At 41.1% G+C, this 27,458-nt stretch overlaps 3 protein-coding genes across 3 annotated transcripts; 2 read left to right on the top strand and 1 right to left on the bottom strand.

Annotated features, from left to right (window-relative positions):
• The first annotated feature begins 221 nt into the window (after positions 1-221).
• Positions 222-5,152, top strand: LOC306943506 (uncharacterized protein). Its single transcript, XM_079529888.1, has 6 exons — positions 222-468; positions 1,690-1,743; positions 2,291-2,537; positions 2,789-3,117; positions 3,216-3,781; positions 3,887-5,152. Exons 1-6 carry the CDS (start codon positions 415-417, stop codon positions 4,179-4,181), a joined length of 1,545 nt encoding a protein of 514 aa, XP_079386014.1. The 5' UTR covers positions 222-414; the 3' UTR covers positions 4,182-5,152.
• Positions 5,153-7,268: 2,116 nt separating this feature from the next.
• On the bottom strand, positions 7,269-14,387 carry mettl17 (methyltransferase like 17). Its single transcript, XM_079529625.1, has 14 exons — positions 14,161-14,387; positions 13,323-13,470; positions 12,953-13,099; positions 12,491-12,581; positions 12,253-12,334; positions 11,866-11,939; positions 11,677-11,771; positions 11,498-11,568; positions 11,134-11,241; positions 10,074-10,142; positions 9,942-9,992; positions 9,750-9,842; positions 7,942-8,135; positions 7,269-7,608 (listed from the first exon to the last, which is right to left on the bottom strand). Exons 1-14 carry the CDS (start codon positions 14,236-14,238, stop codon positions 7,506-7,508), a joined length of 1,404 nt encoding a protein of 467 aa, XP_079385751.1. The 5' UTR covers positions 14,239-14,387; the 3' UTR covers positions 7,269-7,505.
• Positions 14,388-14,389: 2 nt separating this feature from the next.
• On the top strand, positions 14,390-27,458 carry parp2 (poly (ADP-ribose) polymerase 2). Its single transcript, XM_079529624.1, has 17 exons — positions 14,390-14,600; positions 15,735-15,944; positions 17,130-17,279; positions 18,499-18,569; positions 18,878-18,928; positions 19,365-19,461; positions 19,681-19,756; positions 19,893-19,995; positions 20,686-20,836; positions 21,755-21,893; positions 22,709-22,772; positions 23,490-23,624; positions 24,778-24,905; positions 25,222-25,321; positions 25,839-25,937; positions 26,322-26,446; positions 26,725-27,458. Exons 1-17 carry the CDS (start codon positions 14,525-14,527, stop codon positions 26,882-26,884), a joined length of 1,935 nt encoding a protein of 644 aa, XP_079385750.1. The 5' UTR covers positions 14,390-14,524; the 3' UTR covers positions 26,885-27,458.

Here is a 27,458-nt window from a genome sequence, read left to right as displayed (position 1 = left end):
TGGGGCCGCTGTCTCATTTGGGGGCGTGAAATTTGTAGTCCCCTTGTGTCTCTATGGCTGGAACTTCTATGGAACTATCCCATTGAGATAGAATGAGCACTTCCGCATTCCATTTGTTACAATGGGAGTCAACGCTAGTGTCGCCACTCTCTTAATAGATTACTCTGGGTTGTTTATGTCGACATGATACATCCGGAACTTTTTGTAGTGTGTGACGTGGGTCTTGTGTGTTGTCAGGCGACCTGGGTCACAGTGTCACTTTAAGGAAAAGAGAAGTCCTGCATAAGTTTTTGCTCCACTTCAGCCAGCAGAAGGTACCGTAACCGTAGAAGGGCTCGTCGGTGCTCAACAGGGACAACTTGCATCAGAAAAGATATAACACCTGGCATTTAAGGAACCTTTGAACCTACCCAAATGGAGCGGGCGACGACTGGTCTGTCTGTCCGTTCTGCGGCAGGGATAGACAAGGTTTGTGTGTTTTTAAGTTTGCCAATCTAAGAGATACTATGTGTTTGAAGGAAACTTGGTTTACGGATGTTTTGATTGAATACTTAAGTTTGCAAATAGTACAGTGGTACGGAAAGATTGTTTTTTATTTACGACGGGGTTGAAAAACCGGTTTAAAAAGTTTATTTAGTCAGCCTGTGCCATGCTTTCCCACTCAAACCCGGAAGAATCCCCCAACGGCAGGGGGCAGTAAGCAAAGCAAAGTTACTATATTTACCCAGGGTATCTGGGCTAAGCTCAAGAGGCCCTGCTCATAGAACATTTCATGGTAGTGGTTCAATGCCTTGCTCAAGGGCACTTCAGCGGTGGTAATTTTAACGTGTCGGACCGCTGATTCGAACTGGCGACCTTCCGGTGTCAAGACCGCAATCCGTTCGGCCACCGCTGCTCCTGATTCGGCTACAATGGTAGCCTCGGTCCCAGGCTCACTTAACTGCGAAATATCTCGTCTTTAGTCGGACGGACTGGGCGAGCTGGGGGCCAAATGAGGACCTTCCGATCCCCAGATGGCCGCTCTCGCTTCCTCGCTCAGCTGTTCCACCTCTGGTTCTCAAGGAGTTTATCCTCTATTTAAATGTAATAAATAGAACATACATGACTGCACAAAAACACGTCAGACCTGCTTGACTAGGAATATAGCAAATAAAACTTAGAAATGTGTACTGCAGTGTAGCTTTATGTTTTGAGTCTTTACATTTATGTCTAATAAAGTATTTACTATTTTAATATTTACTAATCAATCAAAGGCATATTGTTTGAGGTTAGGCATAGTTTTGGTTAGGTTTAGGCATATAAACACACCCAACCCATCAGGTAGAATGCTCTACGAAAAAGGCAGTCCTGAGAAAACATGGCACAGGCTGACTAAAATAAGCCTTTTGAACTGGTAATACTTCTACAATACATTATGATATAGCTTGTAATAGCCTAGATGTCTCCACTAGGCCTGATGATAGACATCTGGTGACATCTTATGGTTCAGTTTGTCCTTGAAGCAGCTACACTATGATCTCTGGCTCTGCCCTGTGCTCTTGGCAGAACTACTGTACCACTGACCAAGAGTGTTATTTTACTTCTCCCCATCATGATATCATGTATAAAGCATCCATCACCATGTAGAATATTGACTTGACTCCTATTTCCCTATACTTAATTCCTTGTATGTTGTCTGTTTGTGGACAGGAGGCCCTTGGACGATTTTCCTTATACATGTATGAAGAGGAGATATCTTTTATGGTACTAGCCATTTTTTCCTTTTTTGAAGTGCATTTGTTTATGGAATTTGCGTTAGTTGTAAAAATATATACAGTATATGTTTACAGTCATGTTTCTTATATTGGATAATAAGAATGATGTGATTGAGCCAAAAATGAATTCCAACGGACAAAGAACTGTGTTGTTTTGGCTGGAAGATGTGATGACTCCTGTATATTATGTACATTCCATGGCTCACTTTGTCTTTTTTGCGGCTTTCGCCTTTTATTTTATATTTTTTATAGAGGGACAGGAAATGGGGGGTGACATGCAGTAAAGGCTGTCAGGATCGGGAGTCGAACATGGTGCCTGGACCGCTGAGCCACAGCCCAGGCTCACTTTAAAGTGTTAAATAAAAACTGGGGTTGGGGGGGGGGGGAGTGCTTCATTAAGTGATTAGCATCTTTGGTTTCTATTGAAGGCCATGCCTCCTTGCTTTGACCAAAGCATCTGTTTATACTCTGTTTACTACTACGACTAGAGAATGTTCAGTCTGACTCTGTCACCACTGCTGTGAATAATCTTCCAGCTGCAGATAGAATCAATCAACGGTGCAGAATTAGAAATGAAGGAGACGGAGTTCAGTCAGTACACTGAGGCGGACGCCATCAGAGCTCTGCGGTTCATACTGAACTACGCAGAAGACCACGCCATCAGCCTGCGTGGACTTTTCATTGGTCGTGCTCCCTTTGACGACATAAGTACTAGGAAGCTGCCATTAAGTTGCAACAAAACCATAGTGTGGCGGTTCTACAAAGCTGCTGTGGAAAAGCTTGGTATGTATGTGAAAAAACACTTCATTTCAAGTCGCATAGTGACAATAGCAGATATATAAGTCTGCAGTGCGTTGTGAGCGTGTGTAGATATGCCATTAGTGCCAAATGCAAACCTATCTTTTCTGTTATATTTTTTTATATTTCAATATATTTATCTTTCGGCTATAACATGCCCAGGACGTGAGGGTTCATGTGGTTAAATGCTTTTGTGATGTTGTGGAAAGGTGTTCATAACATTTATGTCTTTGCAGGAGAGCGTGTGGTTGATCTGAGCAACTTCAGAAAGATGTGGAAGAGTTTCCTCCCTCAGATAGTAAACCAGCAACCCCCGACAGCGCTGTGCTTGTTTTGCCACGGTAACGGGCGGCTGTCTCTTCATGCCATACCGGATCGGTTGAGATTAATTATAGAAGAGGAACGGCAGCAGCATATGCAACATGTCAAAACGGCGAGGGAATTTATCCAAAATATGAATGATGAATGTGGAATGATCTGTGAGGAGTCACATCTGTCTCTGGGCACCAACAAGCCTGCCAGCAGGAGGATCACAATGAGCTACAGTTTTGATTATGCACAACAGGTGAAGATAATTGTCACAATGCCATTGATTTGTTTTACTAAACACAATACTATGGTATGCAGATGTTGATTTCAATGGCTCTGGTCTTTTTCTCGCAGGTGCACTACCCTTCTGACCCTCAACAGCCTGGGCCCTTGTATTTTTTGATTCCGCGCAAGTGTGGCCTTTTTGGGGTTTGCTGTGGAGGGATGCCGAAGCAAGTGAGTTATCTAATAGATGAAGGGATGTTTCCACGCAAACCAACCTCAAACTTCATAAACTACCTACATCATTTTTTCAACCACTATGGAGTTGGAGAAATGTATGTGAACCTTAATAGCAGTGAGGGAAACAGGACCAATCTTTTGCTATGGTACTGTGCCTGGCGGACGATGCATGGCTTACACCTGAAGATGGACCTCAACTTCCGGTTTATAGGCCACGACATGTCTGGCCCCGACTTGCTCTTTGGACTGTTCAGGCAGACCTTCAGGAAGACCAGAGTGCATACTTTGACAGACATTGCTAGGGTTGTGATGGCCAGCACTCCTGAGAAGCAACTGAACATTCCCCAGATTGTGGGGCTGGAGGATGGCACAGTGATTGTTGAAGCCTACGACTGGGACCAGTACCTGAGTAGCTACTACAGAAAATTCCCAAGCATTGAGAGCTGCCGGCACTTTAGGTAATTATCATTGGCATTGTACTGTATAGCTATTTTATGAAAACTTCACGTTTGTGACTGTAGGCAATATATTAAATGAACCCTCTTGCTTCTATTCTATTACAGCTTTGATAACCAAACACCCGGTGTGGTTCTTGCCAAAGAACACCCTGATTCGAAACCGATCAAGTTTCAGCTGATGTCACTGATGTCCGCCCCCCCCATAGATTGCCTTCGTGCCAAACCCCCACCCGGACTGAGCCTGGCCAGGCAGACATATCTGTTTGAGAAGATCAGAGAATTCTGTTCTGATGAGAGAAAAAACATCACATGCCCTCGACCAGTTGCTGCCGATGAGCAGGGTGGTGCCTTGTATGGTTTCCTCCGAGATCGGTGTGTGAATGGTTGTGTGAATGCTTAACCCATTCTGGGTGGGAACCCCTTTTGGTGTTTTACCCCCTCAGGCCGGGAACCCATTTTGGGGTTCTGTACAGTATTCAAAAATGTAAAAAAAATTGATGCTGCTATATAAATATTTGAAGTTTTTCATAAAAGGCGTTTTTAGAATCGGCCTCAGGCCTAAATGTAATGCACAATCTATTTAAAGCGCTTTGGATAAAAGCGCTATATAAATGCACCATTTTTTAATTTTATTTACCAAAGTACAAAGCCTGACTTAACACTCATGTGTGTACACATACATTGAGTATACCACAATGATGGACCATTATGATCCAAATTTAAAATACTCTAAATCAATTGAATAGTTACTCTAATTTTTATATTTTTATTACTTAATCGTCTCCTCCTATATACAGGTTTAATGTTTGTTTTTAGTTCAATGTTTGTTTTAAAAACACCATTGACAATGAATGGAAGATTTACGTCATTATTGTCCGTCATTACGTCATATCTCTTTATTGTTCATGGCATTTAATGTTTGTGTTGGCACTGTTTGTTTTACATGACCATTACATCACCTAATCAACATGAGTTAGACTTTAATATATTAGTGCCCCTCACTTCACATGGGTGTGATTTTTCTTTTTCTTTTATCCTGCTATGAATCCTAGGGTTCCTAGTATTTTGGGGTAAACATTTGTCAAATTGTTGGTTTACAATGACATGATTACACAAAATCACAAATCAAAAACAAACCAAGACATACATTTATAACCCTAGACAAAAACAGAACACAAATATAATACTTTATGGGGTACACACTTGAGCTTTTCTTTTCTATTCCTTTTTTGAATTTATACTGTAAAGTGGCCAAGGCTCCAAAAAGTGACAAAGCTATGCAGCCTTCATCGGAGCTCTGATTAAGGCTGCATAGCCGAAACATGTAATTCCTTTTTGGTGTGTGCCAATAAAGAAATGTAAATGTGAGTACTTTTATTTTATTTGGGTTTAGCACTACACTGAAAACCATTTCTGATGCGCAACCTCTTTTTCTCATTGTGTAGTTTAGGTGTGTGCATTGTTCTCCATCAGTGTACTGTATATGTGTATAGAGCACAGGCTGACACATACATTAACCATTTTTCCATTTTTTTTAAAGAGATCTTCCCTTATTTTCAGTTTGAATGTTAAGTTTTCCATGTCCTGAATATTGTCCATGGTCTGCCACTGTTTATAGTCCAGTATGTCAGTCTTGAGGCACTTCCTGGCAATAGCCTTTTTCCCAGCAGCCAGGAGGATCTTGACCGAGTAGGCTATTGGTTTCCTGGATGAACAGTTCCTTCCATACCGTATGTCCCAGGTATAGTACAAGACAAGAACAGGGAATTTCGTATCCTATAACCTGCAAGGTGTGCACACCTACAGACGACCGGTGTGTAGGAGAGGAATAACCAAGTACCTGACGTCATGAACAGGAAAAAATATATGATAAAGATAGCCTGAAACATTGCTGTTTTTCACTGCATTTGAAGACAGTGCAGGTGTTTTTCCTGTTCGTATCCTATAACCTCACATGAGGTCTGAATGTAGATAGGCTATCCCAGAAAGGCTGTAGTTTTTTATACAACTCCAGAAAATGTGTGTATGATTGGGTTCGATGTGCATGGCTGTTGACATGTAATTTATTTACTTTTAATTTGGGGTATGGAATGTGGTTCTTCCATGTAAGTTCCCTCCATCCCTTGAGTTGTCTGATGTAGCCTATCACATCTCTGGGATATGCACCCAGCTCTTTTCCCCATGTATTCTTAATTTCTTAACATATTGCTGAATCCTTGACAGATTGACTATTTTTGATAGAGATTTGGTGTGTAACTCCTGTAAGTACTGTTAAGACTTAAGAGTACTATACTGGATAAACTTATCATTAAAACATACAATTGACACAATGGTGCTTTTGAATGTGTCTTTATTTACAACATGAATATGAGCTTAATGTCCACCAGGACCAGTGGTGGAAGAAGTAGGCTACTCAAATTTTTACTGCAAATACCATTTACAAGTACAATTAAGTTACAATTTAAATATTTACACTCTTATCCAGAATGATTTACAACTATAACCAATGTAGAAATACTGTTCGAAGTCACACACCTGCAAAGGTACAAAGGTGTTGTCATAAAACATACCGGTACTTACAGTGCACATTATGCAGAATGGACTATTTCACTTTGTCAATCTCATGACACACTGAGCTTGTAGATCTGCTATTTTGGAAGAAACTAAGTGTAAAATTGTGCTTAAAATGTTTGGTCCATTATTTGAATCGTTGATTAGTCACCTTTACAACAAGGTACAGCTTGTAAGGACCAGGCAACCCTTGAGTTGCTTAGTTGATTGCACTCAACCACAGTAATAAAGGAAAAAACACATATTGGCCATTTTTACAATTTATTAATTTTACACTCAACCCAATTGAACACTTGTGGAATCAGCTTGGACATGCTGTACGTGCTAGAGTGACCAACAGAACCATGTTGGCTGCCATCCCACAGCAAAATGTGGCTAGGTTGGTGACCAGCATGAGGAGTTGGTGCCAAGCTGCACGAAAAACAGTCCTTGGGCTAAAAACTGAGAATTTTGCCTTATATAGATTGGTAACTTGGCACATCACCTATTTTAGCATTTTTCAATATGTTCCACCATTGGGATTTCTTAGGACTTTTGATATGTTACTAATATTTATGAAACAAAAGTTGAAAGCATCCGTTGCAGTTTGAGGTTGACCCCTTTTTTCCCAGATTGCCTGTACTACATGTTGTCCATGATAAGAGCTGGCATATGTTCTGGATCAGCAAAGAAGATGTAATGTAATCTAATCAGCCGTTCTTACAATAAACAGTTGGGTCTTTTTTCCTGGTGTCATGTGAAGAGGTTAGTGTGCACTGACACGTTCACATGAAGCAAATTATCACTTTAAAGTAGATTGATATTTATTCAATTGTTCACTCAAAAATATCTTTTGGATTTTATTTGGGCCAACAACTTAAGACCTGACTATTTTTTCGCAAGGTTTCATTATAAAATGAAAGTGGTGGAAAAAAAATCATTGAGTTTGATTTTATTTTGGTAAAATATATACAATCACAATAAAACTTAAACCCAGGATAACAAATTAAAGCATAATGAAACACTTGTTTATGTGGTCCTGGGGAACCTTACGACCTTTACTTCACTTTAATGGAAGTGGACATTGAAGGCGACATGTGACGTAGATGTTCTGGTTCACCGACAGTCTTTGCTAAATAGCTCCATTTGAGGGTTGTGTACCAATGGCAGGACATTAATATGATCTCTCTGAATCACTCTCTAAGTCCTCCTCTTCGCTCTGAATGATTGGCAGCTGATCTCCCCAATCACTGCTCCGGGCACAGCGGTACACATCTCTGGGGGGTGAACACACCATTGTGACATCAACAGTTAATTCAAGAATACTTACAACACTGACTGTTTACGTAAACGGTACCATCCCTATTTTGGGCATGTCATTGTAGGTAGCATTTTTCCATAACAGTGACAATAGTTGATCGGCACATCATGGTCAAGTATCATGTGCAGAAATAGGGCTTATGTGGTTAATCAGATTTTCCTAAATGTTGGGCATACTGTATGTTGTTTATATCGCAGTTTCTATGTGTCAACAAATTGTCTGCCTATCTTTGTTCTCGTAAACAGAGATTTATCCCCCACCCCAAGTACTTTGATTTAAGTTTCTTTACCTGCTGTGTTTCCTAGCAGTGATTACCCAGTGTTTAATTTGTCCATCGGCACTGCATGTGTGACAGTGGACATGCCTGGGCCTGCGTTGTACTGGTGCTATTAGCCTAGCCCAGTCCAGACCTTCTCCTAGGTCCGCTGGTTCTTTCCGGGTCAGAATCAAGTAGCTGAACTTCTCCATCATATGCTCAGGGTGCTGGAAAGGACATGATATACATGAGTGCTGGCATTAGAGAGTGCTAAACTTTATTTTCTTTATTACCACTACACTAGTTCTCAAAATGGCAGATAAAATTCCCTATGCAAACTAAAACACTTACAGAGAGAACATTTGTGGGAAAATATTTGAAAGAATATGAGAATGACGTCCAAGCATCCCAGAAACAATTGAACATCATTATATACTAAAACAGCTCAAAGCTTCAATCCTTGACAACATACATTATAGTTATCTCTCAATACCTGGAAGGAATCAGACCGACTAGTTCCGTATTTTTCCAGGTAGTTCATTGCATTCACATGGTATCCTAAGTTTAAAGGCAAATTCCGATACCACAACTTTCACACTCGCTCACTCTCCTCCACTTGCACCTTAGCCCCAGCGAGGAGGAGAGGATTCAATGCGAGGACAGAGTGGTGGAGTGGATTTGCCTCTAGGATCGGAACATACTACGCTGTCATTTCAAAGCGACGGCACATTCCGCGATCACTTATGACGTGTATGAATTCAATTCAAAGAGCTTTATTGGCATGGGAAAACATACATTTACATTGCCAAAGCAAAACTGGAACAATACAATGTGTCACACAGCTGGATCATTGGAACCAGAGCCATGGATGAGATGGTATAGAAATGACTAGAATAGTGTAGTACAGAATAGAAGAATAGACAATTCATCAATGTGTATGGCCACATCGTTATATCTTTATAGGTAACATGTGCAAGGCTATTTATTCCTGAAATAGTGAATAAGCGACAGGATGCACAAACTTATATAATGATTATGAAGGGAATTCCTGACCTGGCCACAGCCCGCGTTCCTTTTTGCTCGTATAAATCCACCCCCCTCCTCAGACAGTCCCACAACAGCAACACGGCACTGCTGCTTTGCAAATAACACTAACAGGAATTGGGTAGTCTCTCTGACTTACATCATATTCAGTCCACATAAATATTTTTTTTGTCACCATCATTCATAGCAGTCTGTGCATTCAGAAATTAACTATTTTGAGGCAGATGAAGTGAGCATAATATAGCCTATAGTATAGGCTACTTTTATTATGCTTACATATCACACAACTACTTAATCATTCTGAAGCTCTATTAATTCAGCGAAAATGTGTCTCTTCAACTGTGTCTTCAGTTTAGTGTGCGTGTGTTGGGTCAGCCGCAGCGCTAGTGGATTGGGTGGGGGTGCATAGTATCTGGTTTCAAGCAATGTGGAGGAGGATTTATGTCACAGGAGAAGGAGAAAAAAAACGTGTACATGTGATGCGGAAATCCTCCGCGAGGAGACAAAAAAACCCCCATCGAGCCTGCACCTTGCTGTATGCGCTCTCGGAGAGCCCACTCGGCTCCTCGACTCCACTCGCCTCCTCCATGAAACACATTAACAATTGGAACGTTAACCATTTCCAGTTCAAGCTGAAATGACCCAGAGTGACCGAGTGGGAGTGAGTGAGTGGCCGAGATTTGGGGTATTGGAATTTGGCTTAAGTCTCCAGTCTCTTCTCGTAGACCTAAGACCAGACACTGCCCCTAGCCCCACCAACTGTCTCACATTGCACTCGACTAAGGATGCGGTCTTACCCCGGGCAAAGGCAGAGGGTGGTACCTTTGGTTGAAGTTGCAGGGTACTATGTTTACCCGTGCCAGCTTGGGACATGGCTGTTCATGAGGACACTGTGAAAACAGCAAAGGAGTGGGGAAAAAAAAGGATGTCAATATGCTGCATGTTTGTTGTTGAGAGTTAACATTCAGTTACACAAAAAAAGCACATACTGGGGCAAACACTGAAGCTGCTCTGGTGTCATGGACAGTTTTGTCTTGTTTCTGTAGTTTGAGAAATGAGACCATCATTAGTTTGCTTTTAATACATTAGGATTGGTATATATGGATTACTTTTGTGAATACCTTTAGTAGAATTTCTCTGGCCTCCATAAGTATTTGATGGCCATCTTTGGTCCCATTCTCAACCAGGACCTATGACAGGATATTGAAGTGGGATTATTTGTTAAGATCCTAGTTATAATGATTAGAATCACTATAATTTACATGAGTTATTTAGTTTTGTTAGTTTTTATTGGTGTAGATTTGCACCAAGAAGTGTCATAGTACATATTGCCACTAATAAGCTATAAGCTTCTGCCTATACCTTTTCGATCACTTTAAAAGAAAATGTTAATTGTAATGTCTCTTTGAAAAAAAAGATCAAAATAAACTATTCATTGACACATGTGGCATACAGTACATATCTACAACAGGACAAGCACTAAAGGTGGCCTTACACTAGCCGATAATCGGGCATTTTTGACGCTCGGGGGGTGCCCGACCGCTCAAAGCGCGATCGGGATCGGCCCGATCAACATCAAGAATGTTTGATATTTGCTCTGCCCCGCTCCGATTATACCTGTAGTGTGTGGTGCTATCAGATTTCAGATTGAAAAAAATCGGCTAGTGTAAGGCCACCTTAAGGCCTAATCCAGTGTCGTACACCAAAACACAACACATTTCTCAGCTAAGGGTAGAGTGGCTGTTTCTTCAATCCCGGGCTCCCCCAGAGTAAAGTGCTTGACAGAGTCGAACGTAATCGACGCAAGAATACATAAGCAACGCTGGGTGAGAGAAATTCCTCCCTTGCGTTGCGTCGGTTACGTCTTGCGTCTCGCTCCGTCGGGTTGAGATCTGATCCCAAGTGTCGAAGTGTCCTTGACCAAGACGCTGAACCACTAATTGCTCCTGATGAGCAGGTTGGTGCCTTGCATGGTTTCCTCTGCCATTGGTGTATGATTGTGTGTGTGTGAATGTAATGCACAATCATTGTAAAGCGCCTTGGATAAAGGTGCTATATAAATGCACCATTTACCATTGCAGTTTGATGTGAATAGGTAGATCTGCTATTTCTGAAGCGCAACGCGATGCGCAACCATATACCATATAAGATATCACAAACATGGGTTAACCAATAACCAACCAGATATGAGCTGGTCTTTCTCCACAGTGTGAACAGTGTCTCCTCTCGCTCCCTCTGACCAGGCAGCTCTGACAAGGAAAAGGCTCCCAACACCACGTCAAACTGCACCTGAAAACATACACATTGGATTGTCAGTTTCCTACATTTCTGACATGCACAGTTCCACCATAAATAAACAGCCTGCTCATGGATGCACTTTTACAACCACACTGCATCATACTCATACAGCTCCACACCACACCAATGACGACCACTGAACACACGCTGGAGGAATAATTTTCTATTCAAAGCCAGACGTGGGGGAAAGATATGTGTTGCTATAGAGAATATAGAGTTGTTTTCACCAGAAGAGAGGTGGGATTACCTTCGGTGAGACAGGGAGGAACTGTCGGAAATAAACTTGCTTGATGTGAGGTTCAGCCGATTCATTGTCACCTGCTCAATGAAAAAGAAGATTCTCTGACCTTCACATTCATTTCGCATGAGTGTCATTGTGGAAGGGAGCTACACTAAATTCACAATACATAGTGTGTGTGTCTGTACCTTTAAGAAGTCGCTCTGCCAGGGCGTTCATTGGTCCAGAACTATCCACACAGATCATCTCCTTCAGACTGTCCCCCCAGAATGAGTGTGCTGCCCTGGGGAATTAAAGAGAGAGAGACATTGGACGGACCAGCTCACAAGAGAAGACAGATGTAGAGGCTCATACTGTGTGTTCAAATGGACACTAACCAGACAGATGTTCCCAACCCTGAGCCAAAGTCCAGGAGAGAATGAGGAGCAAACAATGGATCTCTTTTCTTTATCTGGAAAGTGAATGAAAAACACTTGATGATGGATGTAGCCTGGGAGATAGTATATAAGACACAGAGAGCGATCCCCCCCCCATAAATTAATATGAATAATAATACTTATTATTGTTGCATGACAAAGTATAAAACATTGATGACATTTTGAAGATTTTTCAAAATGCTTGCCTATAATGACATCATGCCTAAAATAGGGATGCCGGGTTGATAGTGGTTAAGTCTGTCTGTGGGCTTTATAAATATTTAACCAAAGAATAGTATTAACAAGAATGTCGTTTCAAAACAGTATGTGTTCCTTAAGTCTGAACACCTCATTAAGAGCTCTTCTCACTGCAGCGTAGCCTCCTGCCAGCCGAGCAGCCATGTATGTCACACCCAGCTCTTCATCATACCTATGAAATACCAGAGATTATGAAAGAAATATGAGAGATTTCAATAAGAAAAACAAACGGCAAAACAGCAGAGCATGAAGACAAGAAGATGAGGGGAAAATACAGCAATGTCAAATGCAGAACAGAAGTTTAAAAAAATGAAAATGTCAAAATTACCTCATTGGGGTCCAGTGATATGTTGTTCTTTTGAGTTCAGACATCACTTTATGCCTGATGCGGACCTCCAGGTCCTGCTGATCTACATCCTCTAAATTAGGAAAAACACATTAAAGATACGCCTAAGCTTGCATTAACCCATTTAGACCCGAGGACGATTCTACAAATGCCTTCTAAATCCTGACAGTTTTCTTAAAAAACAATGTTTCTATGTCAGTGGTTCTCAAAGTTTTTCATGTCAATGACCCCCAGAATTAGATGTATGTCTCCGCCGATCCTCATCTGAAAATATGTTGTTCCAGGGACCCCCCCCCCCCCCCCGCCCCCCAGAAGCAAATATTTGAGTGCCGCGCTATGAGCTTGTAGATCTGCTATTTTTCAATAGCTAAAGTATAACATAATGCTTAAAACACCAAAAGGGGTTCCCGTCTAGAATGGCTTAATCATGAATTAATTAATCACCTCCTTTTTCTTTTGCCTTCTCCCACAGAACGTTCTCCAGGTTCCTGGCTTTCTGTCTCAGTGTGACATCTTCAGGCGCTCTCTTCCTGCTCCACAGGAAGTTTGTGAGGCTCTGAGATCGATCAGTCAGGCCTGCCACCTCAGCTCCTAAAGATGGAGGGAGGGAATTACACAGCATGTCAAAAATAAAAATGTTCTACTGCAACTGCTGCTATTATATACTACTACGAATAATAATAATAATTATTATATAGAGAAGATCTTCATTATATTCTTTCCTTGACAGTTACAAAATGGTGTACAGATAGAAAAACAATATCATGAAGTTACTCCGCATGATCATATATTATAAATTAGTTTGCCCCCTTACTTTTAATGATGGAATATGCAGCACTTGAGAGCTCCTCTGGAAGGTGCAATGTTTTCAAGTTGGTGACACCTGGATGCTTCTTATGGGGAACTCCGTTTAGAAATGTAATCATGGGCTCAGGGTGGGCTGCTGCTGCTGCACTCATCCCCTGAAGAGTATGAAATATATCTGTTATTTACCGGTATACAACATCTCACCCACCCACCCTATCTTAAAAGTAACTAGGTATAAACTCCTGTACTTATTACTCATTTTGAGGTATTTTTACTTTCTTCAGTAGTTCCAATTTTCAATACTACTACTTCTACTAGACTACATCTCAGAGGCAATTTTTTTTTTTTTACTCCACTACAATTATTTGACAGCTTTAAATACTAGTTAATGCGATTCACACTTTGAACTTGTGGACTGGGACATTCTGCACAATGAGTATTTTTATTTCTGGCAATTTAAGTATATCTTGATGCCAATACTTTGGATACTGGAATTGTACTTGTAACAGAGTACTTCTACAGTGCAGTATTGATACTTTTACTCAAGTACTTCATCCATCACTGTTGGTATTTGATTTCCAGGGCATAATATGATGTAACTCACATGCAAACCACTCATATAGTCACATCTCACATGCAAAACCAGCCACAATCACCCAGTCAACGTGCTATGCATAAGTCCTCCAACTAGTTTAACGAAAAAGAGGTTGAAACTTCTATCCGATTGAGACCCCTGGGGGTCTGAAATAGGACCAGATAGCGTTAGCTTAAGCAGTTGGTGACCTCTCTCCTCCCTGGAAAGATGCTTGCGAGACAACAAGTAACACAGCTAAAACCAAACTCACCCGGATCCTGTTCCGGCACACCATTCTCACAATCGCCTTTTGACAGAGAATACATGCACCATAGCTTCGAGACGCCATGTTAACGAGTTCAGGAAATCGGGACTGTGAGTTTGTTGACAAGGATTTTTAAGTCAGCGAAATCTCTCTCCTGTGCTTGGTTCGCAACACGTGACACCGGCACAGCCTGTACGTCTACCGGTACGTCTGCAAACATAAGTCCGACTTCAAACTAAAGGCCGAAAGCGGAACCTTTCAGTGGTACTGGCAAGAGCAAGAGAATAGATATTTCCCGCGTTCAAGTCTGCCTCTCGCCTTTTTACTGTTTATTGTTGTTTTCACGTTTTTATATATTTTTTTATAAACCATGTCGAGGCGCACAAGAAGCTGTAGGACCACACCTCGAGATGCAGCGGATAAACAAGAAGTCCAGACAAAAATTGGTAAGTGGTTGTTTGTTTTGTTTTGAGGCCACTCAAGGAAACGGGACTGGACATGGACAACACCTTGTCAACTTCTGGCTTCTGCTACAGTACTTACACCTTAGAGTATATAGAGTTACACACACAAATGATAACAAGTTATATAGATTAGATTTAGATATTTAGAATACACACCGTATTCACAATGTCACAAAACGCATCGCTCCTATTTGAACTATACAACAACAACAACAACCACTAAAGTTACATGAATGAACCCAATAGTTTGCATTTATCTAGCCGCAATTTGCAACTCTAGATTTTTTTTATAATGGGATGAATCTAGAGTTGCAATACCCTCCATTGACTCTCCATTCATCCAATTTGCTTTTGCGATCTGCTTGTATTAAACCGTAACGACGTTAAACTCACCAACATTGCAGCTCTAGGCCTAGCTCCTTTCGGAACCCTACGTTAAAGTTTCTGACATTTTGATGACTTGTTAGGGGTCCAAAGGAGCTCAACCCGGGGGGTCCGGAGACGGGCTACTCTAGGCCAAGCTTGAATTATCCTCTTCCAATCTGCCGAGCTTTTGTTTCATAAAAATCCACCGTAGACATGTTATGAGCTACTTTCTGTCAAGAAATTCTGTGCATGTAATTTCTTTTTAAGTGTTGCAGTTTTGCATTCTGAGATTGTGCATGCATCTGATCTGATATGAATAGCCTACGTTGTATTGTCATTTGGGATGAGACGATAATTGTTATCGTTTATCGTGAAAATAAACCCCACTCACAATAATCGTATTGCAGAGTTTTTAATGTACGTGAAATTGTCCTCTAGCTGTCATAGCTTTGGTTGAGCTGCAAATTGAGTACCATTTAAACTCTAGTCTCTGTACTTGATGAACTGACCTGTAAAGAGCGCATTTGGTATTTCTCTCGACACAAATCGATTCGCCAAAAATAGTAGAAGAACATTCCCCCCAGAATAGGGATGCTGTGGAGGTTCAAGTGGTTAAACAAAAGTTAAATTTTAAGTTTAAACACATTTTGATTATCCTTCCTGATACCGTTAATTGCAATTATTTTTGCCACAATAATCGTAAAATGTAATTTCCTTATTGTCCCATCACTAATGTCATCCTCTTAACAGTGTGGCAGTGGGAAGGAGATGAGGGTCAGTGGGAGCCCTACCCTCCGTCAGCATGCATTTTACTAGACTCTGCCGTCTCTGGTGGGAAAACCTCTGTCACCATCAGTCTGGGCTCTGGCACAGCCTACAAGGTGGACCTGAAGAAGATGGTCCAGATTAACCCTTTTACCAAGTACAAAAGGAAAATACGCTCTAACGCAGTAAAGCCAGGTGTGTGTGTGTGTCTGTGTGTGTGATGCATGTTTGCAGAAATACAGTATGTTGAACGAATGAGCATTTTTGTGTGTGGGTTTGAGTGAAATGGCCTCACTCTAAAGAGATGGGGATATAAATGTACAGGTAAGTACGTTTCAGACATTGAATTGTACCCTGAGGAAGGAGTAGTTACTTACAACTCTGAAACACATTGGTAGCACTAATTAAACTAGGGAACTAGCTGGCATCCTGAAACTTTCTTATCATTAGTTTGTGATTCTCTATTCAGTGTCCTCAAATTACTCTGTATGATTGAAAGCACAAACTGCACTCTGCTCTATACTTGACCGCCACTTTTTATGGAGGAGCATGTTGATCAAGCACGGAGAGCTGTTAAGTTTGTTTTTATGGCGGATTTCTCAGAAGAGCTAGGGATAAAGAGATCCCAGCTTCTAATTGGTTGCTTTAATAATGCCATTGATGCTTTGGGGATAAACAATTACATATTGCACCAATGAACTACAAAATAGTTTGGACAGGTTGGACAGCTTTTTCCTGCCAGGCAACCAGGCTTAAATTATGAACAATGGACACTATATGGCCTGTCTGCCAGGCACAGCTGTACATACACAAGTGCGCACACACACACACACACACACACACACACACACACACACACACACACACACACACACACACACACACACACACACACACACACACACACACACACACAGAGAGAGAGAGATTAGACTCATTAGTAGTAGGACTGCTATTGTAGTGTATTTAAAAATATATATATTTTCCATATACCAGTACTTGTATATGAGAAGAAGGCTAACGATAACAATCATGTTGGCAATTCTGTCTTGTTTCAAGTTTGTGAGTCAGGATTTCCTGAAATCAGTCTCCCTCACCTGTGCTGTGGAGCTGTACTGCTATAGAATAGAAACAGCAGGCTAGGCCACTTTACCTGGTTCCCCTAAACATTTATAACTTATATGTGTACTTCAGTTTTTCTTTAGGTGTGTATATATAGGGTCAACCTTCACCATTTATACAGTCCATATTTGATTCCTTTACTTGTCTTTGCACAGATACTTATTAGCATATTTGTTCATGTGTGTTTATTTTCTGTGTTTTACCATTTTTATGTTTGCAAAATACACAATAACGTTATGATGCTCTCTGCTTAACCAGAAAGCTTGAATGGGGAAAGTGATTTAGCCGGTGAAAATGGGAGTCAAGTTGAAATTAAAGAGGAACAGAGAGAGGATGAACCAGTCACTAAGAAGAAGAGAGGAGCAGGAAAGAGTCAGACGAAAACAAAAGAAGAAATGGAAAGTAAAGGTATGTAACCCAACCAAGCTCTTTCTTTTTAAATGAACTCCTAACGCTTCTTTTTATAATAATAACCAGTTGACATGTATCAAGAGAAGTCGCTTTACAAAACTAACAAAAAGAAAATAGAAAAGAAAATAGATAAAAAAGGAAGTGCTGCATGGTCCGTAGTTATCAGAAACTGAAAACATCTCACTGGAGAGGGTTCAATAGTATTAGTAGGTAAACATATTTAAGTTCCTTCCCTTGTTGTATAGTAGGCTTAGGCTATCAACCAAGTGTGAACTTAACAGTGATGCAAATATCCTGCATCCTTAGACTCACTAAATTGAGAAATTGATCATGTCACCCTCCGGGGGTACTGGGATGCAATACTGTACTCAGTACTGTACTCTATTGTCGTTGAAGTAAGAGTCATAAAATGTCCCTGGGACCCATCTGAAAGACCACCCCCCATTAGATTGAAAATCTATTTACATCACTGACTTAAGAAAGACTCCAAGGCACTACGCCCATTTGATTTTTACAAAGCCTTTATTGTAGTCATGGCTTTTAGCTAGGCAAAGTTTAAAAACTTCACACCTGTGTGAAGTGAGCAGTGCAACTGTACCGTGTGGGTGTCCCCGGGGGGTCCCCGGAACATCCAGACCCCCAGGACCGTGCCCAGGGGGCCGGCCTGGTTCTGGCGAGCCTTCCCGCGTCCGAAACGGTTGAGAAATGACAGTTACCGTGTTGCAGCTTTCCATGCTCGGACACAGACACATACATGTACTCATACATTGTACTGTATACATATACACATAGCTGCGTAATGGAGCGGAGGCACTGCTCAAAAACGACCAACGTGTTTTGGCTCATGAGCCTAGGGTCCAAGGAATCCAAAAACAAAACAATTTGGTAGGGTTTGATAGGGTTATTGTCCCACAAGGGACATTTTTAGTTGACGCCTTGGCAGACCAGCTGCCACATATGAATTTACATAATCATGACTCGACCTCACCTTCATGCAAATGTCCAGCCCAACATGGCCGGCTCACAAAACTGGGCTCAGTGTAGCCAAAGTGTCACTGCACCATCACAGTTACTAAGGCAACGTTTAATTTCATGCGTGTGTTAAGCACTTTTCAAAAACAAAATCAGAAACAAATCTATAAAAAAAAGTTTCAGAAATGTTCATTCACACTGACTTTGACCCCACTGTGATGTTTCTGCTGCTGTCTTTATACAGAGGTTGTCAGGACGGTGCTCATGAAAGGCAAGGCTCCCGTGGACCCTGAATGCAAAGCCAAAGTCGGCAAGGTACAGTAATGCTTACCCCATTGACGCCTGGTGCAGTGTATACGACGTTCTACCCTTGATGCCGGCGTGCTCTCTGTGTCTCATCAGCTATTGCTAATTTGCTATACATGTAGCAACATAACTATTTAAAAAAATAATTCATCAGAATTTGAAGGTTTTCAGAAACCTTAGGTCAGGCCCTACAAGGCGTTCCATATGTGATTTATGCCAGTGAAACACACGCACCTGACTTTTTAAAATAATACTTCCTCTTGTCACTTTTGGTAATAATGTAGTTAATACACTTATGTTCACTCTTTCCCTCCCAGGCTCATGTTTACAATGAAGGAAATGATGTTTATGACGTGATGTTAAACCAGGTAAAAACATTACACTTAAATAGAAATGGTCATTAGTAGTACTAGCAATATACGGTACATTTGAAAGCATTGTTATACATCAAAATTAACTATCTCAATTATTATGAATGTATTGCTGTGAAATCTATATTTTCCCCGTTATGGCTGGGGGAAAGGAGCACTTGTTTTTCTTACCTCAACAAGGCAGGGGCGCCGAAAGCGTATGAGGCTCACGAGCGAGTGCCCGCAGTGAACAGCCAATTGCCGCGTGCGCATTCTGTCCAATTTGATGACCGCTGTGGACATAGAATCTATCATGTGAAGTAAAACGAGCGTTCCCTATTCAGCGTCCCAGTCGATCACATGCCAAGTCCTTCCAACAACCGAACCATAGTGGGGAAAGCAAAATCGTATATTCATATTGTAAGAGAGGTTATTATTTGTTTGGTGTTTGCAGACAAATCTTCAATTCAACAACAACAAATACTACCTGATTCAGCTTCTGGAGGATGACAGCTCAAAGTCCTACAACGTGTGGCTGAGATGGGGCAGAGGTAGGTTCACAGCAGCACTGTTTCTCAGTGGTGCGTACATTATTTTTGCTGTACAACAACATATGAAATTGAGTTTAAGTGGTTAATGAATGTATTCTTTAGTGGCAATATAATGCCTTTTTGTTAAAGTATTTGCAATATAATGCCTTTTTGTTAAAGTATTTGACAACTGAAAGACATAAATAAGCTATTACTGTGGTCTGTCTGTGTGTTCTGTAGTGGGTAAAGTTGGACAGAACAGCTTAACAGCCTGTGGGGGAGACCTGCTGAAAGCCAAAGACTTCTTCAAGAAAAAGTGAGACTGTTTATAATAACAAATACATGTTTCATACATGCCTTGCTTATTGTAAACTAAATGCCCAAGTTGTAAATTGTACAGAGTAAGAGTAACTGAAGAAGTTTGGTACAAAACTGACTTTCTTCTGTTACAGGTTCTTTGATAAGACCAAGAATGAGTGGGGTGACAGGGTTACCTTTGAAAAGGTGGCTGGAAAATATGACATGGTGTTCGTGGACTATAACATCAATGATAAGGCAAGGATTATGTAATGCAATTCCATATTCCCTTCAATTTTTGTATTCTTCCGTCCTTCCGTCCCTCCATTTAAGTGATTGATTAATTCCCCTTTTTGAGTGCCCAGCCTTGTGTGTCTGTGTGTACCATGGAAATGATTTGATTGGCTGAGCACGGAATGTGATGATGTTAGCCTGGCTAATAAGCCAGACTCAAATCACACTGTCGTGTGGTATTTGAGTCTGGAGATGCTGTGTATGGATCTTGTTTCCTGGGGGGCGGGCAGGCCATTTTTCTTTGCCAACGGCTGATTCGGTCTGGCTTATTAGCCAGGATATGATGATGTAGGATGATAAGAGCGTCCCTCACTTCACACGGGTGCGATTTTTATCTATCTGCTCTCCTTCAAGCCCTCGGCCTCCTCTTTGCCTCATAAATATAGATGTATAGACTCTGTGTAGTAGGGCTGCAACTATCCATCAGTTTTTTTGTGATTAATTACTTTTTCAATAAATTGAATAATCAAGAAGCATATATATTTTTTAATTCTCACATCTAGTTTTTTTAATGATAATTATTTGTATAATTAATTAAATCAATTATTTTTATTAACTGCACTCCTAGTCTGTAGCAGCAGGTAATCGGGTATACAGTATATGGCTGAATCTACAAACCTCTACCTGAACCTTTTGTCACCTCTGATCGTCCAGGAGAACCTGACTCAGGTGGACACTGTGGTGAAGAAAGAGCCCTCCAAGCTGGACGTGAAGCTTCAGGCCCTCCTGGAGCTTATCTGTGACCTGAAAGCCATGGAGGAGTGTGTGCTGGAGATGAAGTTTGACATCCGCAAAGCTCCTCTAGGTTTGTCAATCAGAAGAACCACTTAAAAGCGGAACGAATTGGCATGGTTTTGCCTCCATTCTGGAAATGTAAAAAATGCCTTCTGACCTTGGAAGAGATGAATAGAAAGTGGTCAGTCGGGCAGGAATAGAAATTACTAAAAGTTACACAAGGGCAGTCATGATCATGACATTTTAGTGGATGATTACAATGTATCTACCCCATGCACTTTTTGCGTATAAAGCCTAAAATTATTAACTTAAATATACAATGAAATGACTGACTATGACCGCTACCAATAATCAAAATAATGTACTATGGCCAAAATATTATAATTTCCAAACAGCCCATGCATTCAATCATTTAACATTTTCCAGAATTTGTGGATCTATTTTTCAACATCCATTTAAATACAGATGCATGGAAACTATTCTGACGATTGTGCAAGAAATAATTGCGATTATCTATAAATGCACCATGTCTCTGTCTGTCTGTCTGTCTGTGTGTACGGCTGTAATGCACGTAACTCGAGAACCGTTCGCCCCACCGACTTCAAATTCGACACACGCGTTCCACACCCGGTGTCGAGTCGGTCGGACCCACGGTTGTCCAGAACTGCCTCAAAAGGCCTCTGCCTGGGCTATTGATGATATGCACAGTGCACACAGTGCACCATCTTGCCAGCAAGGTGCTACCTAGGCGATAATTCAAGCTTTTCGTACAGCTGCAATGTTGGTGAGATGGGTGGAACGGGTACTCTGACACGGGTACAATGGGTATTGCATAGCCAGGTGGGGCATGGATCTCCAACTTCCATTGTTACTGACTCATATCAAGCCGTTATGTAATAACCGTGACAGGAACCCGATTACCTCCTCTTGTCCATTATGTGTTTCCTTGCTGATGGAAAAAGCTACATTTGTCTCTCTGTGCCTGCAGGCAAGCTGACTTCGGAGCAGATTCGTGCGGGCTACACAGCCCTGAAGAAGATCGAGGAGTGCCTAAAGAGGAAGGGAAGCAATCGTGACCTGCTGGAGGCATGCAACCAGTTCTACACACGGATCCCACATGACTTTGGGTAGGGAGATACTTACTGTAGTAGTGCAACAGGAAAGGTATGGCGCCTACTGTACACTATAGTTGAAAGGGTTTGTTTGACAAAGCATATCACCTCTGTCGAGTTGAAACCTCACATGTCCCCCCTAAAACATGATCATCAGGTATCATGATTATACTAGGAGGAAGATTTATTTCAAAATAGTGTACAGAAAGTGTTAAAATTATGTTTGTATGTGGCCACACCCACCAGTTCATTAAGTATACCTGGTTTTCACCTTAGCACCACCCACCTGAACTTAAGCCTTGCCCACAGCTGCTGTTGTATGATAATGTGGGAGCGGTTAGGGTTATGATGTCACTAAAATGGTGTTATTTCGATTGGGCCTTTTGAATCAAAGGCTTTCAGCTTTCAGGAAGAAACCAAAATACACAGGGAAGACATATTTAAATATTATAACCACACCTGGGCGTGTATTAGAGTAATGTTAACTTCATAAACACATGCAAAACAGAGAGTACAAAAATCACAGCACTCCATCTTTAAACAATTCAAACTATTCAAAAATAGCAAAAATAGCAGATCTACAAGCTCAAAGCGCATCGGTTCGTGTTTCGAGCTTGCAGATCTGCTACCTTAGATACTTTTGTGTGATGCTGTTGTATGTGGGCTTGTGGGGCATTAATTAATTTATGGAAAAAACACAAAAAGTTAAAATACAGACTTACAGAGATAAGTTAATATGTTTCTGCCCGACAACAGTGATATTTAGCCATAAAGGACCCCAGTAGTAGCAGTCAGTATCTTGTAATAATGGATATAACTGTATGTGTCAGGTTGAGAACACCCCCAATCATCCGCTCGGAAGAAGAGCTGAAGGAAAAGATTTCACTGTTGGAGGTGAGTGTGTTGTTTTTAGTGTAGGTTTTATCACCTCACCATCATCCTCCACTGGTTAATCATTCATCTCCATCATCCTTAGGACTCTATTTTCATCCATGTAAAATAGCCAATATACAAGCTCACAACTATTTTAACTATTCAAAAATGTTTTTCAAAATTTCAATTAAAAAAAAAGAAAAAGGCTTAGCATGGATGAAAATGGAGCCCTTAGAGTCTTAAATGACTAGTCTAAATATTGCTTTATGTCACACCACATTTTTATTCTACCTGTGAGGGTGGATTCTGCCAATGCATTTCAATGGGAATGGAGTGTTTTTTTCTCACAGAAATCCGCAAATGGCAGCAAACCACTAAATTCCCATTGAAATGCATCGGCAGATTCCACCCTCATACTGTAGGTAGAATAAAAGAGCAGTGTGAGTGTGCCTTAGCCAGGTTTAGGTAACCTCACACACTAATATCCATCCAATGTGTTGTTTATATTTAGCCTGTTGAGCATGCAGTGAGTGTGTTCCTTTCTGAGACAATGTTTTGCATTCAGGACAGTCATTTCTTTAACCACTTAAACCCTTTGGACTTAGTAAACTGGACCAAAATAGCCAAATTAAATTGGCTATTTTGGCTAATGCATCCCCCCAGAATATGGATGATGGGGTTCAAGTGGTTAGCTTAAACTTTGGTTTTGAGTTTTGGTTGTTGGTGTTTTTCTTTTAGGCATTGGGTGACATCCAGATTGCGGTGAAGATGGCCCTGACTGGTGCAGACAGTTCAGAGAATCCTCTAGACAGACAGTACCACAACCTTCACTGCCAGCTACAGCCTCTGGACTCCACCGGCCATGAGTACCAGGTCAGTACCACTCCCTTCACTGCCAGCTACAGCCTCTGGACTCCACCGGCCACGAGTACCAGGTCAGTACCACTCCCTTCACTGCCAGCTACAGCCTCTGGACTCCACCGGCCACGAGTACCAGGTCAGTACCACTCCCTTCACTGCCAGCTACATCCTCTGGACTCCACCGGCCACGAGTACCAGGTCAGTACCACTCCCTTCACTGCCAGCTACAGCCTCTGGACTCCACCGGCCACGAGTACCAGGTCAGTGACATGTCACCATGTGAGGTGACACATTGTGAGCTTGTAGATTGGCTTTTTTCACATATTTTTGAGTGGTGTAAACCACTCCTACAACTGGCTTTGTTAGTCTGTGCAGAAAAAATGAACATGGTTGCTATGTTCACCCTGTTCACCTGGGTGTGATTTCATTATTGAGTGGTGTAAACCACTCCTACAACTGGCTTTGTTAGTCTGTGCAGAAAAAATGAGCATGGTTGCTATGTTCACCCTGTTCACCCGGGTGTGATTTCATTACGTCAGACATGATTTCATTACATCAGACAGGCTATATAAGACCTTACACCACTCAGTTCACACGCGTGTGATTTTTTATTTGTGGAGGACATTTTTAAATACATAAATGTAAAGGTTTTGCCGAAAATAAAATATCTTTTTAAGGTATAGAATTTGTATTGTATCTATGTTTTGTAAGTATCCTATTGTTCTGAATATAAGACCAGGTTTTTCCAATGAAATATCCTAAAAAACTGAGTCGTATTATAATCGGTGACTAGACTATTTTCCACAAATAAGTCTTGGAGAAATGGGTGTCGTCTTATAATCAGAGACATCTTATATTCGGCACAGTACAATACTGATATGCTAAGTTAAAAAAAAACATAACTATGTATAGTTATATTGCAATAATAATGTGTGGTTTTCCACAAAAACCCAAGGCACACCTGGACTGTCTAATGGCACACCATTTGTGAACTACTGATCTAACAGTCTATCATGCATCAAAATCAGAAGGATTCTACTTATTGTGACCTAATCTCAATGCGTATAGGCTAGTAATCTCAACAGAGGAGGCTTTATTTGAATTGCTGACATTGGGTTAGGTTTAAGGTGCAGAGGTAAAAAACAACACAATTTCTCCCTGGCAGGTGGTCGAGAAGTATCTGCAGTCGACTCATGCCTCCACCCACGACAACTTCACCATGACTGTGATGGACATCTTCTCAGTGGACAGGGAGGGAGAGAGGAACAACTTTCTCTCTCAGATGCACAACAAGTACAGTAGCAGCCGTTTGTGTTTTTGCACTTTTTGTGTAACGTGTGACTTAATCCTAGATATATGTTATTCATATTTTGATTTATGGTTGTTGATGGTGTGATATCATGCTGTCTCACATGAGGTGCTGCCTGAGAGCCTGGATTCAATTTGGTTTAGCACTTTACAATACATTTCTTCCATTTTCCACTTTCTCTCAAATTACCCACTGTAGTCCCTCTACGTAATTTTGAGAAACACCACTCTAGCGTGTGTGCGTGTGTGTGTGTGTGTGTGTGTGTGTGTGTGTGTGTCCGGCCGGCTGTCCGCCCACTAGGACGCTACTGTGGCATGGCTCTCGTCTATCCAACTATGTGGGCATCCTCAGCCAGGGTCTACGAGTGGCCCCACCAGAAGCCCCCGTCACTGGATACATGGTACGATGGACAGAAAGATAGACATATACATATTTTAAAATAATAATACATTACTTTATCCATCCATTCTCTTTTCCACAACAAGAGAAAAGAAAAAAGATGGGTTGTTGTTTACTAGTTTCTCCATCTCCTACACCAGTGGTCTTAAAGGGGTCCTTATGGCATCAAGTAAATATTGCAAGCCGCATCAAAATCAGTTTAACCACTTTAACCCTATTTTATACTTAGGCTATTTGAAAATAGACTATCTACAAGCTCGCATTTATAGATATAGTTATGTTTTACATATATCTTCTCTTATGGTGGTCCCTGGCACACAATCTTTTCAAGATGGGGATCCGCCAAATGCATATCAATTTGGGGGGTACTTGATGTGAAAATCTAATGCTTGAGAACCACTGTCCTACAGCTAGCACGTTGTCTTGGTATTATTCTCTCTCTCTCTCTCTCTCACACACACACACACACACACACACACACACACACACACTGATCTATGTGTTTTTCTCTGGTTTAGTTTGGTAAAGGTATCTACTTTGCGGACATGTCATCAAAGAGCGCCAACTACTGCTTTGCCAACCAGCGCAATAACACTGGCCTACTGCTGCTAAGTGAGGTGGGTGGGCTCTGTTAGTGACTTGTATTTATACTAGGGTGGCAAAATATATCATGCCCTCACTGTCGAGCGGAATCCTTGTATGTACCCTTGTAAAATACATTTCTGTTTTGCCTTTAGGCTTTGTAAACAAAATTTGCACAGGGCAGATATGACAAATAATATGGTTGATTACTTTATACTTAGATATGAATGAATAAACATGAATAGTTGAAATAGCCGATCTGCTATTTCCACTATATATTTTGTTAATATATGAACATTTTTATCATGGAAATTATTATGACGTGATGTGAAATAGAATTGCGATTATCTCAAATAATTGAAGATTAGGTGTAATTATGTAACAATTGGCCTAAGGTCCACTGCTTCATTTGGTTCCAGGTGGCCCTGGGAGACAGCAATGTGCTTCTGGCTGCTGACTACGAGGCCAACCGGCTGCCGGCAGGCAAACACAGCACCAAGGGTCTGGGGCAGACTGCACCTGATCCCCTGAACTCTGTCACCCTGTCAGTAGCTTTCTCTTTCAGTAGTGTGCTTATCTGTGATTTGTTTATATTTCATATTTTATTCAGCGCTTAGCACATTAAAACCAGGAAAGCATCTGTGTCATTTTAGCAAAGCATAACGTCTTATTCGACTAAAGCACAAGCAAGTTGATTCTATTACCCTGTTCCGACTATCAGAATCTGTAAAATATGTATTTAATTTAAAGCAACACACACAACTACTAGACCTAGACCAAACAACTTTTCTCTTTATCTCTATCTCTCTCCTTCCCCCTCAGGGATGACATGACCGTTCCCATGGGTCCAGGAGTGCAGACGGGGATTGGGAAGGACGGCGGTTACTCCCTCCTCTATAACGAGTTCATAGTCTACAACCCCGCCCAGACCCGCATGAGGTACCTGCTGCACATTCAGTTCAACTACGCCTCGCTGTGGTGACACAGTGACAACACAGGATCTATACGTTGCAATACAACTAGCCTGGAAGGGCTGGAGCAGAGCCGTGTCGGGTGGATATTGTTGTTTGAAGGACAATTTAGATTAGATCTCTTAGTTTGATAGATAACCAAACAAAAAAAGAAACTAAATAAGATTACACGTTTTATAAATAAGACAAACATTCAACTTTAAAACAAGTTTCAAAGCTCCATGTGTCATGGCACTCACACCTTGTTTACCTTCCATTGAGATAAGAAAAGGACAAATAAGGGACTATTAATCTATTTCGAGTCAGTCTGTGTCAAATTTTTGCTGTTGATTCTTTAAAAGAATGTTTGTTTTACAAACTGTTGGTTAATAATAACAAACGGCTCATTCCATGCAAATGTAGCCCAATAGACCAGCTTATTCCATGTAAATTGAAGTCCATTTGTTTTGTTTGTATTTTATTGATGTCATGAATGCTCTCGAAATCAGTTTCTATGTCACAATTTGGTCATCAAAATATCTTGTTTTAGTTTTTACAAATTGTTGGTTAATTACTAAAGTTTTTCAATAAAGAAACATTTTACTT

Source organism: Electrona antarctica (assembly GCF_951216825.1).
Source record: "Electrona antarctica genome assembly, chromosome: 19".
In the NCBI taxonomy this organism is placed as follows: domain Eukaryota; kingdom Metazoa; phylum Chordata; class Actinopteri; order Myctophiformes; family Myctophidae; genus Electrona; species Electrona antarctica.
Note: the sequence above shows the minus strand (reverse complement) of the source record. Positions and strands in the feature narration are given on the sequence as shown.

Coding starts and splice junctions, on each gene's coding strand:
- parp2 (XM_079529624.1), top strand. CDS start 14,525: ATGTCGAGGCGCACAAGAAGCTGTAGGACCACACCTCGAGATGCAGCG. Junction 20,837..21,754: donor CATCCGCAAAGCTCCTCTAG/GTTTGTCAATCA, acceptor CTGTGCCTGCAG/GCAAGCTGACTTCGGAGCAG. Junction 25,938..26,321: donor GCCTACTGCTGCTAAGTGAG/GTGGGTGGGCTC, acceptor ATTTGGTTCCAG/GTGGCCCTGGGAGACAGCAA.
- LOC306943506 (XM_079529888.1), top strand. CDS start 415: ATGGAGCGGGCGACGACTGGTCTGTCTGTCCGTTCTGCGGCAGGGATA. Junction 1,744..2,290: donor AAGAGGAGATATCTTTTATG/GTACTAGCCATT, acceptor ATAATCTTCCAG/CTGCAGATAGAATCAATCAA. Junction 3,782..3,886: donor GAGAGCTGCCGGCACTTTAG/GTAATTATCATT, acceptor ATTCTATTACAG/CTTTGATAACCAAACACCCG.
- mettl17 (XM_079529625.1), bottom strand. CDS start 14,238: ATGGCGTCTCGAAGCTATGGTGCATGTATTCTCTGTCAAAAGGCGATT. Junction 11,940..12,252: donor TGAGAAGAGCTCTTAATGAG/GTGTTCAGACTT, acceptor TTCACTTTCCAG/ATAAAGAAAAGAGATCCATT. Junction 11,242..11,497: donor TCCTCCCTGTCTCACCGAAG/GTAATCCCACCT, acceptor GTATGTTTTCAG/GTGCAGTTTGACGTGGTGTT.